Source organism: Coregonus clupeaformis, chromosome 31 (assembly GCF_020615455.1).
Source record: "Coregonus clupeaformis isolate EN_2021a chromosome 31, ASM2061545v1, whole genome shotgun sequence".
NCBI lineage: Eukaryota > Metazoa > Chordata > Actinopteri > Salmoniformes > Salmonidae > Coregonus > Coregonus clupeaformis.
In genome coordinates this window covers 1,533,856-1,547,084 of record NC_059222.1, presented here as the reverse complement: position 1 = coordinate 1,547,084, position 13,229 = coordinate 1,533,856, and the positions used below count along the sequence as shown (strand labels likewise).

The window sequence follows — 13,229 nt, the reverse complement described above, 5'->3', positions numbered from 1 at the left end:
AATTGATATTGAATGATAATGTAATATTTTGTAATGTTTGATGTACAAATTGAATCATTTAATTCATAAATTGAACTGAATGAATGTTGCATTGTTTTAAAATACAATTTCAATTTAATTGAATATTCAAATTCAATATTTATATATTCTGTTTCAATAGGGTATATATTGCATTTATCGTCTATGTATCAAAGTTTACAAACCATCACTTCAAGTTAATAAAAATGTTTCATATATTCAACTTCTCAGATGCATTCAGATTCAGTTTTCAAATTCAGTTCTCTAAATTCCGATTCAAAACCAGAGACAACATCTTGAAACTGAATATAAACACTGAGTGCACAAAATATCAAGGACACCTGCTCTTTCCATGACATAGACTGACCAGGTGAATCCAGGTGAAAGCTATGATTCCTTATTGATGCCACTTGTTAAATCCACTTCAATCAGTGTAGATGAAGGGGAGGAGTCGAATGGGCAAGACAAAATATAAGTGCATTTGAACGCGATATGGTAGTAGGTGCCAGGCGCACCGGTTTGTGTCAAGAACTGCAACGCTGCTGGGTTTTTCACGCTCAACAGTTTCCCGTTTGTATCAAGAATGGTCCACCACCCAAAGGACATCCAGCCAACTTGACAACTGTGTGGAAGCATTGGAGTCAACATGGGCCAGTATCCCTGTGGAACGGTTTTGACACCTTGGAGTCCATACCCTGACAAATTGAGGCTGTTCTGAGGGCAAAAAGGGGGTGCAACTCAATATTAGGAAGGTGTTCTTAATGTTTTGTACACAGTGTAAATATTGAATTAGAATATTCAATTAAATTGAAATTTTATTTTAAAGCTGAAAGCAATATTCATTCAGTTCAGTTTTAAATCATGAAATACAAGTTGCATTTATGAATTCAATGATTCAATTTATGCATTAAACATTCAAAAATATTACATTCAAATTCAATATTATAATTTAAATTATAAAATACAATTTCTGTTGGCACTGAAATCGCTCCATATTCATCTTTCAAAATACATTGAGTCATCTTCATTTACAGCATTTCCCTCACTCAGACAACAACAAAAAATCAGCAAAACGTATTGTCGCTCGCAGTGCTCAAGTCATAAAAGCAAGCCAAACCATGAGTACAAATGTGCACTTCACATTTCCAATTCATAAAACTCATGTCATATACAGTTCCCGCCAATATCCAGCAACTTCGCACAGCCATTGAAGAGTGGGACAACATTCCACAGGCCACAATCAACATCCTGATGAACTCTATGCGAAGGAGAAGTCGCACTGCATGAGGCAAATGGTGGTCACACCAGATACTGACTGCTTTTCTGATCCACGCCCCTACCTTCTTAAGATATCTGTCCCAGTCATGTGAAATCCATAGATTAGGGCCTAATCAATTTATTTCAATTGACTGATTTCCTTATATGAACTATAAATCTTAAAAATTGTTGCATGTTGCGTTTATATTTTTGTTCAGGATACTTTGTACCTCTCATTTACTCAAAGTGTTTCCTTCATATTGGCAGTGCCCTGTAGAATGGACAGAGGTATTGCTTGAGTTGCAAAAAATTTGAATATACTGTTGCGGATAAAGTTCGGAATGACACAATGTCATGTGTACAACATCTAAAAACCTGCACCACTAAAACTGAGAGCTTTGCCGTTTCGAAATGGACATTTGGGTATTTTTGGAGCCTTTGTTAATGTTTTATCAGGGCCCCCACACTACACAACAAGTTCATTACAAAAGAGGTGTCTGGACCATTCTATAACATGCCATGTGATGTCACAGAGATTTGGTTCTAAAAAGAAAAGGTCTCCTTTAAATCAGACATTTAATTTGAATCTTCAATGAACTTCATTATCAAAGAGTTGAAGACAAAGAGGCCAGATGTTTATTAAATGAGTGGACAGATTCCAGTACATTACAAATAAGCAAAACCATTTCTACCCTGATTTCCCCCCATAGAAGTGTAAATTAACAAAAATTAACCATAATAGAAAACAATAGAAAAAAAGACAACAGCATAGCAAACAGTATGATGCCAAAGCAGTTTAAATATTTGATTCCCAGATGTTGCTTATAGCCAAATTCATGATGGGAATATCCCTAAATGGAGACTTTTCAGTTTTCTGCCATACCAGGGGTCCAGACTCCAGATTCTAGTTATCATATCTACAGAAAGGGAAAAAGAGTGAGCAACAAGCGATTTCAGTAGGATCATAATCGTTACATTACATCAATCCATATTTATACTTTGTATAATGTTTTTTGTCATTTGATAATTTTTTGTCTACATTCTGTGAGACTGGATTTGTTTTTTAGTCAGGTTTAAACACAAGATCTGTCTGACCAACACGGGCAATGAAGGAAACAACGTATTTGTGTTAAGATGAGAAAAAACTCTGGGCCCTATAGTTCTAATGTTTGACTTATGTGACAGGGACAGTGCACATTAATCAACATTTCAGTGTTCATATAAATCTCAATGTGCCAGAGTTAGTAAAAGAGCTAATTTTTGTCCACAGTCCATTACCTGTTTAGAGTGAGACCATGGTCAGTGGTCCAGCCCCCTCAGGGCAGCGATGGTGGACACCAGTCTGCGGGGCAGCAGTTTGGCTGTCAGTCTGTACTCCTCTGGCTTGGCCCTCAGCAGGGTCACTATCTGCTGCAGGGTCCTGGAGGGCTGCAGGCCCAAAGCATCCATCACGTTGCTCAGATAGTCTGTGGGGAGTTAGGAGACAGATATTGAAGAAGACCAACACTGTGTTACACGCTGACAAGACCGCTCGCGCGCATGTTGATTTTGTCCACCCACACCAGACGCGATTAGTACACGCAGGTTGAAATATAAAAACGAACTCTGAACCAACTATATTAATTTGGGGACAGGTCGAAAAACATTAAACATTTATGGCAATTTAGCTAGCTAGCTTGCTGTTGCTAGCTAATTTGTCCTGGGATATAAACATTGGGTTGTTATTTTACTTCGACAATTGCAGCGCGTCAAGCATCACAAATAGAACCAAGTTCTATTTTAGCGCCTGGCTACGCAGACACTAGTTGACACGCGCGAGCAGTGTGGGTACAATGATTGAATAACATGTATGTGTAAAATTATATTGCAACGTTCGCACATGCGACGCAAGTGAAAGTTTTGAGAATGACACAAATACTAATTTTCAAAGTCTGCTGCCTCAGTTGATGATGGCAATTTGCAGATACTCCAGAATGTCATGAAGAGTGATCAGATGAATTGCAATTAATTGCAAAGTCCCTCTTTGCCATGAAAATGAACTGAATCCCCAAAAAAACATTTCCACTGCATTTCAGCCCTGCCACAAAAGGACCAGCTGCCATCATGTCAGTGATTCTCTCATTAACACAGGTGAGAGTGTTGACGAGGACAAGGCTGGATATCACTCTGTCATGCTGATTGAGTTAGAATAACAGACTGGAAGCTTTTAAAGGAGGGTGGTGCTTGAAATCATTGTTCTTCCTCTGTTAACCATGGTTTCCTGCAAGGAAACAAGTGCTGTCATCATTGCTTTGCACAAAAAGGTATTCACAGGCAAGGATATTGCTGCTAGTAAGATTGCACCTAAATCAACCATTTATCGGATCATCAAGAACTTAAAGGAGAGAGGGTTCAATTTATTTATTTATTTTTACATTTTTTAGTAATTTAGCAGACACTCTTATCCAGAGCGACTTACAGTTAGTGAGTGCATACATTTTTCATACTGGCCCCCCGTGGGAATCGAACCCTGGCGTTGCAAGCGCCATGCTCTACCAACTGAGCTACAGGAGGTCAATTGTTGTGAAGAAGGCTTCAGGGCGCCCAAGAAAGTCCAGCAAGCGCCAGGACCGTCTCCTAAAGTTGATTCAGCTGCGGGATCGGGGCACCACCAGTACAGAGCTTGCTCAGGAATGGCAGCAGGCAGGTGTGAGTGCATCTGCATGCACAGTGAGGCGAAGACTTTTGGAGGATAGCCTGGTGTCAAGAAGGGCAGCAAAGAAGCCACTTCTCTCCAGGAAAAACATCAGGGACAGACTGATATTCTGCAAAAGGTACAGGGATTGGACTGCCGAGGACTGGGGTAAAGTCATTTTCTCTGATGAATCCCCTTTGATTGTTTGGGGCATCCAGAAAAAAGCTTGTCCGGAGAAGACAAGGTGAGCGCTACTATCAGTCCTGTGTCATGCCAACAGTAAAGCATCCTGAGACCATTCATGTGTGGGGTTGCTTCTCAGCCAAGGGAGTGGGCTCACTCACAATTTTGCCTAAGAACACACCATGAATAATGAATGGTACCAACACATCCTCCGAGAGCAACGTCTCCCAACCATCCAAGAACGACAAATGCCTTTTCCAGTATGATGGAGCACCTTGCCATAAGGCAAAAGTGATAACTAAGTGGCTTGGAGAACAAAACATCGACATTTTGGGTCCATGGCCAGGAAACTCCCCAGACCTTAATCCCATTGAGAACTTGTGGTCGATCCTCAAGAGGCGGGTGGACAAACAAAAACCCACAAATTCTGACAAACTCCAAGCATTGATTATGCAAGAATGGGCTGCCATCAGTCAGGATGTGGCCCAGAAGTTAATTGAAAGCATGCTAGGGCGGATTGCAGAGGTCTTGAAAAAGAAGGGTCAACACTTCAAATATTGACTCTTTACATAAACTTAAATGTAATTGTCAATAAAAGCCTTTGACACTTATGGAATGCTTGTAATTATACTTCAGTATACCATAGTAACATCTGACAAAAATATCTCATAACACTGAAGCAGCGAACTTTGTGAAGACCAATACTATATTTGGCCTTGTGTTTTAGGTTATTGTCCTGCTGAAAGGTGAATTCATCTCTGAGTGTCTGCTGGAAAGCAGACTGAACCAGGTTTTCCTCTAGGATTTTGCCTGTGCTTAGTGCCATTTCATTTCTTTTTTATCCTGAAAAACTACCCAGTCCTTAACGATTACAAGCATACCCATATAATGATGCAGCCACCACTATGCTTGAAAACAGGATGCATGTTTTGGAATATTTGTATTCTGTACAGGCTTCATTATTTTCACTCTGTCAATTAGGTTAGTATTGTGGAGTAACTACAATGTTGATCCATCTTCAGTTTCCTCCTATCACAGCCATTAAACTCTGTAAATGTTTAAAAGTCACCATTGGCCTCATGGTGAAATCCCTGAGCGGTTTCCTTCCTCTCTGAGTTAGGAAGGACACCTGTATCTTTGTAGTGACTGGGTGTATTGATACACCATCCAAAGTGTAATTAATAACTTCATAATGCTCAAAGGGATATTCAATGTCTGTTTTATTTAGTTTTTTACCCATCTACAAATTAGGTCCCATTCTTTGCGAAGCATTGGGAAACCTCCCTGGTCTTTGGGGTTGAATCTGTGTTTGAAATTCCCTATACGACTGAGGAACCTTACTGACCTTATGTGTGGGGTACAGAGATGAGTCATGAAAATCATGTTAAACTCTATGATTGCACACAGAATGAGTCCATGCAACTTATTATGTGACTTGTTAAGCACATTTTTACTCCTGAACTTATTTAGGTTTGCCATAACAAAGGGGTTGAATTCTTATTGATTCAAGACATTTCAGCTTTTCATTTTTAATTCATTTGTAAAAAAAAATCGAAATACATAATTCCAATGACATTATGGGGCATTGTGTGTAGGACAATGACAAAATAAATCTCAATTTAATCAATTTTAAATTCAGGCTGTAACAACAAAATGTGTAAAAAGTAAAGGGGTGTGAATACTTTCTGAAGGCACTGTATATTATTACCTATTCATTCCTACATTATTACTATATTATTACCAATTAATCTCTTGTGGACAGACACGTAACAAATGGTATCGTAGCGTCTGTCAACAGATTGTGGGATGTGACGACTAACGAGGAACTTTGTTCCGGTTTGCAGATGTTTTTTTCCGGTACTCGCATCTTTCGAATTTCGGAAAGCAAGGCGACATCTGGCCGATAGACTTGCCTGAAACTTGCAGAGTTTTCCCATTTCAGGGGGTGGAGACTTCACAAGTCACGTTTGTACCTTTCTCTAACATCTCCCCCCTGAACTTAATCGAGCATATCATGCAATTACGCAAGATTTTAGTTGTGGGTTTCCGAGATTAATTATAAATAGATGTAGAGTGCACCTGCAAAGCTTAATGACTAACTTTATTGATGCTTTGGCAAGTAGGACTTTGGCAATGCATACTTGATGATGCTCTATTATTAGCAACATCAATGTAGTTACAAATAGCTTTATACTTACAACCAATGTGTGTATAATTATGTATTGCTTCTTGGTTTACGTTCAATCATCTGAAAATGTTATGAGTCTGTAGTTAAAAACTCGCAGTAGATTTAGGTTTTTCTAAACTACCAACTCCAGATGATCAAACAGCACCCAAGAAGCAATGACATACTTATAAACACGTTTTCTCCATGTACAACATAGTTCCCTAGTTCTAGATCTATCTAGCATATTTTGTAGGTAAGTGGTGGTGGTCGGTACCGATGTCGGTGGCCAGCTGTTTGGTGGAGTGGGCCGTGAGCTCTGGGATGAGCAGGATGGCGTCACAGTACGTCTGCATCGTCGCCCTGGCGATGGAGCCCAGCCAGTAGTCTGCCGTGTTGTCCAGCTCCGGAAGGTCATCACCTGAGGAGGAAGTAAAGTCAGACAAACAACGTCAAACAAACGTGAGGCATGGCCAGGCACACACAAAACGCACAGGAAATTGCAAGGCCTGCTATTGAAATGAGGACAAAGAGAAGAGGAGACTGTGGAGGAGAGAGTTAGGGAGAGATGAAGTGAGAGAGCGGAGAAAGAAGAAGAGTGAGTGAAAGACGGATAGGATAAGATGGAAAAAGGAGAAGAAGAAAGACAGCGGGAGTTTAAGGAAATAGGTTCGGTGGGGGAAGATGGAGAAGGGGGGGGGGGGTATGGGGGAGATAGAAGAGGACTGGGGAAGAGAGAGATACATTTGGAAAATAGGAAGAGAGATGAGGAGCAAAAGAACAACAGAGGGAGACAGGTACCGGACAGAGGGGCAAACATCTAAAAGGATGGAAGAGTAAGGAGACAGATGGAGGGAGAGACAGAAAGAGAGAGGGGGAGAGAACATTTTACATTTACATTTTAGTCATTTAGCAGACGCTCTTATCCAGAGCGACTCACAATTAGTGAGTGCATACATTTTTCATACTGGCCCCCCGTGGGATCCAAGCACCATGTTTATATAGCCAGGAGAGACAGAGGAGAGACAGTCACCTTGCTCAGGAGGGAAGGGCAGTTTGCCTGCATGCAGAGCCAACTCCAGCGCCGGGTCCTCTTGTGTCACAAAGGGCTCCAAGTGGAGCGGCAGAGACATGATGTACTGTCCTATCTGTCAAGAAGAAACACAGGCAGTCAGCCACCTCAACACACTCATGTCTGCTAGCCTGAACATTCATAGTACTATAGTAACACTAACTGTGAACATTTACAATAGAAAACACCACTATTGTTTTCTAAAGACAGCTTGCAAGGACAGGTTATATATGACATAATACATATACAATATCATACTTTACTCTATGACTTGAATTAGCCTGTAGATGTTGAAGCCATAGCAGGAAAAACTTACATTGGTGATGTACTCCTGTGGGGACAAGCTGAAGTTAGGCAGGTCTTCAGCATAGCTCTCTCCAAAACCTCCTGCATCTCGGCTCTGATAACAGCCATGGTACAAGATGGAACATATGTAAGCCATACATTTACATACAGAAACAAGACTCACTCTGACTACACACACTCACTGTTGCGCACATACAGTACACACTAGAGAACAACCGTTAATCGTCCGAGCACTGATGTTGGGCGATTAGGCCTGGCTCGCAGTCGGCGTTCCAATTCATCCCAAAGGTGTTCGATGGGGTTGAGGTCAGGGCTCTGTGCAGGCCAGTCAAGTTCCTCCACCCCAATCTCGACAAACCATTTCTGTATGGACCTCGCTTTGTGCATGGGGTATAGTCATGCTGAATCAGGACAGGTCCTTCCCCAAACTGTTGCCACAAAGTTGGAAGCACAGAATGGTCTAGAATGTCATGCTGTAGCATTAAGATTTCCCTTCACTGGAACTAAGGGGCCTAGCCCGAACCATGAAAAACAGCCCCAGACTATTATTCCTCCTCTACCAAACTTTGCAGTTGGCACTATGCATTGGGGCAGGTAGCGTTCTCCTGGCATCCGCCAAACCCAGATTTGTTCGTCGGACTGCCAGGTGGTGAAGTGTTTCCACTGCTCCAGAGTCCAATGGCGGCGAGCTTTACACCACTCAAGCTGACGCTTCGCATTGCGCATGATGATCTTAGGATTGTGTGTGGCTGCTTGGCCATGGAAACCCATTTCACGAAGCTCCCGACAAACAGTTATTGTGCGGACGTTGCTTCCAGAGGCAGTTTGGAACTCGGTAGTGAGTGTTGCAACCGAGGACAGACGATTTTTATGCGTTACGAACTTCAGCACTCGGTGGTCCCGTTCTGTGAGCTTGTGTGGCCTACCACTTCGCGGCTGAGCCGTTGTTGCTCCTAGACGTTTCCACTTCACAATAACAGCACTTACAGTTGACTGGGGCAGCTCTAGCAGGGCAGAAATTTGACAAACTTGTTGGAAAGATGGCATCCTATGACGGTGCCACGTTGAAAGTCACTGAGCTCTTCAGTAAGGCCATTCTACTGCCAATGTTTGTCTGTGGAGATTGCATGGCTGTGTGCTCGATTTTATACACCTGTCAGCAACGGGTGTGGCTGAAATAGCAGAATCCCCTAATTTGAAGGGGTGTCCACATACTTTTGTATATATAGTGTATGTTACCTGTTAGCAGTGTATATGACCTGTTAGCAAAGATTACAGTAACTAACCCTTTCATCTGTGGTGTTAGGTAGCTAGCTAAATCAGCTACCATGCTAGCTAGCTGGCTATATAAACATGGTGCTTGGATATCAGATAGGAGCTAATAGCTAGCTGGTTATCATTTTGAACATTCACCATTTTCGGCAACGAGTCATCTGACTTACGGTGTAACGTTAGCCATTTATTGGTGTGGTGATCTGACCAGCCGCAATCTTATCCGTAAATTCACAGTTGATAGTTGGATTAGAGGATTGTCGTAATATGGAAAGAAGGAAGTGTTTTAAAATGCCTAAATAAAGTTTGGCAATAGGTTTAGCCACCTAAGAATCATCCTGAATGTTTATGGACCAAGAAGGCTGGTCTCACTTCTCAAACTATGGGCAGATTTGAGTCATTCAGACAGAACATGCATCGCCGTAAAAAATAAATAATCCATTCCTCCCTCTCCTTTCTAGATATTATACACATTTATCAATCAATCAATCAAATGTATTTATAAAGCCCTTTTTACATCAGCAGATGTCACAAAGTGCTATACACGACACCAACCACTGACTGGTATTAAAGGCTCAGTGCAGTCAAAAAATGTTTTTGACCATTCAAATACAATTACTACCATTATATTGTTATGTCGTTAGATTGGTAAAAACAGTTAAATGTATTGTTTGCTAAAAAAATTGATGCATTAATGCACACGACTGTTTGAGAAATGTTGTCAATTTATTTTTCAAATGTAATGATATTGAATATAGTCCTCCTTGACCCCCAAAAATTGGTATCGGCCATAAAGAAAATCCATATTGGTCATTCTCTAATACACACACACTACTACACAGCAACACACACACACTCACCTCCATTGTGGAGACCAGGCAGAGTTGATGTTTGATCTGCAGGAAGACAGAGTCGAAGGCCAGCTGATTGGCCTGCTGGTTGAGACGGGTCAGAGCCACCCGGGGCTCAGCCAAAAGACTGGAGTTTCCTGTCCCCTTCTCCTAGAAAGCAATGGCAACTTGAACATGCCAGACCTCACAACAGACCTAACTCCCTAAGAATATACTGACACTTAATTGCATTACAAGGCTTTATTGAAGCAAAAATGACACCAAGTCATTGACCTCAAGACTATGTTTTCTCTCTGAAAATAGTTACATTGGAAATGTTACCCAAGCTAAAACACTAAACCCAGACACAAATGAAAGTTAACAGTGCCAAGTCATCTCCATTTTCCCTCAGACATCACCATCCATACCTTGAGGGAGTAGAGCACCTCCATTAGGCTGTTGTACTCTGCCATGTTGCCCCTCTGCAGGTAGTTGTACTCCTGCCAGGGATTCCTGCCGCTGGTCTTCCTCTCCGTGGAGCTGGCCTCCTGGATGCCCGCCAGGCTCAGAGGGCTGTACGACTCAGACAGGTACTTCCCCGCCGTGGCCAGGATCCTATAGGATCATAATGTAAAGTGTGTTGAGACCCATGTACTGTATAACGCACATTTAAATCAAATGAAACTTCACCAATAGGACATGGCAAGAGAACGGGGGGAAGTAAGAATGTTTATCAGTCAGGGAGTCAGGTAGCTACGGAGTAGGGGCTGGGGGTTGATTTGGAATTCAGCAATTGGTGATGGTGTTGGTCTTACTTGTTTGACAGCTGCTGCTCATAGGCGCCACACTGTCTCAGCAACTCCCCACAGGTGGCAATGATCCTGCAATGCAGAGGAAACATGGGGAATAAGAAAATGTATATACAGTTAATGCACAATTATACCCTTTTCATACTACTGAGCCAAGCCCTGCCGAGCTGTACTGCACCGCACTGGCCTGGTTACGCATTAACCATGGTTGTTGGAACGTCCTGAAAATTACAATGTGCAAAAGAAAATATCAGAGCCAGCAGAGTTTGGTTTCGGTTTGCACAAAACCCACCTGACAGAGTTCTGGAAGGCGGTCCAATCCTCTTGGAACACAGCAGCACTGGGCGTGTCCTCCAACCTGCACTTCTTCCTGATTGACTGCAGAGTGGTGGAGAAGTCTGACACATACCTGTGGCAAACATGGCCAAGACACATTGGTGAGGGCAATGGGCAAAAGTCAACCAGAATATTCACACAAATATTCATTTATGTGTACTGTGTAGTATATACAGTGGGGTCCGAAATTATTAACACCGTTGATAAAGACGAGCAATAATGACTGTATAAAATAAATAATGGAAATACTGTGTTCTATTATATGCAAAATAATAATTGGAAATTATATAATTTTATACTAATACAATTGATCACCTTTACTCCACACACAGAAATGCATACAAGGCGCTCCCTCGCACTCTCTTTGACCATAACTCTGTCCTCCTGATTCCTGCTGACAAGGAAAAACTCAAACAGGAAGTACCAGTGACGCGCTCATTAAGGAAGTGGTCCAATGAAGCGGATGCTAAGCTACAGAACTGTTTCGCTAGCAGATACTGGAATATGTTCCGGGATTAATCCGAAAACATACGATACATGGCCATGCAATCTCGATAGACAAACAATTTCAGTAGAATAGCCTTACTGAAGAGTTCAGTGACTTTCAACGTGGCACCGCCGTAGGATGCCACCTTTCCAATTTCTGCCCTGCTAGAGCTGCCCTGGTCAACTGTAAGTGCTGTTATTGAGATGTGGAAACGTCTAGGAGCAACAACGGCTCAGCCGCGAAGTGGTAGGCCCCACAAGCTCACAGAACGGGACCGCCGAGTGCTGAAGCGCGTAGCGCATAAAACTTGTCTGTCCTCGGTTGCAACACTCACTACTGAGTCCCAAACTGCCTCTGAAAGCAATGTCAGCACAATAACTGTTCGTCGGTAGCTTCATGAAATGGGTTTCCATGGCCGGAAGTGTCAGCTGGAATGGTGTAAAGCTCGCCGCCATTGGACACTGGAAGTCCAACAGACTAATTGGACATCTGGCAGTCCAACGGACGAATCTGGATTTGGTGGATGCCAGGAGAACGCTACCTGCCCGAATGCATAGTGCCAACTGTAAGGTGAAGAGGAATAATGGTCTGGGGCTGTTTTTCATGGGTCGCGCTAGGCCCCTTAGTTCCAATGAAGGGAAATCTTAACGCTACAGCGTACAATGACATTCTAGACAATTCTGTGCTTCCAACTTTGTGGCAACAGTTTGGGGAAGGACCTTTTCTGTTACAGCATGACAATGCCGCCGTGCACAAAGCGAGGTCCATACAGAAATGGTTTGCTGAGATCGGTGTGGAAGAACTTGACTGGCCTGCACAGAGACCTGACCTCAAACCCAGTGAACACTTGGATGAATTGGAACGCCGACTGCGAGCCAGGCCGAATTGCCCAGCATCAGTGCCCAACCTCACTAATGCTCTTGTGGCTGAATGGAAGCAACTCCTCGCAGCAATGTTCCTACATCTAGTGGAAAGCCTTCCCAGAAGAGTAGGGGCTGTATCAGTCATTGGCTTCGTTAATAAGTGCATCAATGACGTCATCCCCACAGTGACCGTACGTATATATCCCAATCAGAAGCCATGGATTACAGGCAACATCCGCACTGAGCTAAAGGCTAGAGCTGCCGCTTTCAAGGAGCGGGAAACTAATCCGGACGCTAATAAAAAATCCAGCAAAACTTCAATAGAGGACTAAGATCGAATCCTACTACGCCGGCTCTGACGCTCGTCAGATGTGGCAAGGCTTGCAAACTATCACGGAATACAAACGGAAACCCAGCCGAGAGCTGCCCAGTGACGTGAGCACACTAACTAAATGACTTCTAAGCTCGCTTCAAGGCAAGCAACACTGAACCATGCGTGAGAGCACCTGCTGTTCTGGATAACTGTATGATTACGCTCTCCGTAACCGATGTGAGTAAGACCTTTAAACAGGTTAACATTCATAAGGCCGCAGAGCCAGATGGATTACCAGGACGCGTCCTCAGAGCATGCACTGCCCAGCTGGCAAGTGTCTTCACTGACATTTTCAACCTCTCTCTGACCCAGTCTGTAATACCTACATGTTTCAAGCAAACCACCATAGTCCCTGTGCCTAACAACTTCAAGGTAACCTGTATAAATGACTACCACCCCGCAGCACTCACATCTGTAGCCATGAAATGCTTTGAAAGGCTGGTCATGGCTCACATCAACACCATCAATGCAGAAACCCTGGACACACTCCAATTCGCATACCACCCCAACAGATCCACAGATGACACAATCTCTATTGCGCTCCACACTGCCCGTTCCCACCTGGACAAAAGGAACACCTACGTG

The 13,229-nt window shown here is 42.9% G+C and overlaps 1 protein-coding gene across 1 annotated transcript in view; it reads right to left on the bottom strand.

Annotated features, from left to right (window-relative positions):
- Positions 1 to 1,888: 1,888 nt before the first annotated feature.
- The window catches only part of LOC121547193 (conserved oligomeric Golgi complex subunit 7), a 38,761-nt gene continuing 27,420 nt past the window's right edge, over positions 1,889 to 13,229 (bottom strand). Inside the window, exons 11-19 of the mRNA XM_041858333.2 lie at positions 10,878 to 10,994; positions 10,592 to 10,657; positions 10,205 to 10,391; positions 9,807 to 9,947; positions 7,685 to 7,768; positions 7,330 to 7,444; positions 6,574 to 6,717; positions 2,554 to 2,741; positions 1,889 to 2,192 (exon numbers count right to left, since the gene is read on the bottom strand). Of these exons, the coding sequence (XP_041714267.1) occupies positions 2,575 to 2,741; positions 6,574 to 6,717; positions 7,330 to 7,444; positions 7,685 to 7,768; positions 9,807 to 9,947; positions 10,205 to 10,391; positions 10,592 to 10,657; positions 10,878 to 10,994 (1,021 nt within the window). The 3' untranslated portion in view covers positions 1,889 to 2,192; positions 2,554 to 2,574. The remainder of the gene's footprint in view (positions 2,193 to 2,553; positions 2,742 to 6,573; positions 6,718 to 7,329; positions 7,445 to 7,684; positions 7,769 to 9,806; positions 9,948 to 10,204; positions 10,392 to 10,591; positions 10,658 to 10,877; positions 10,995 to 13,229) is intronic.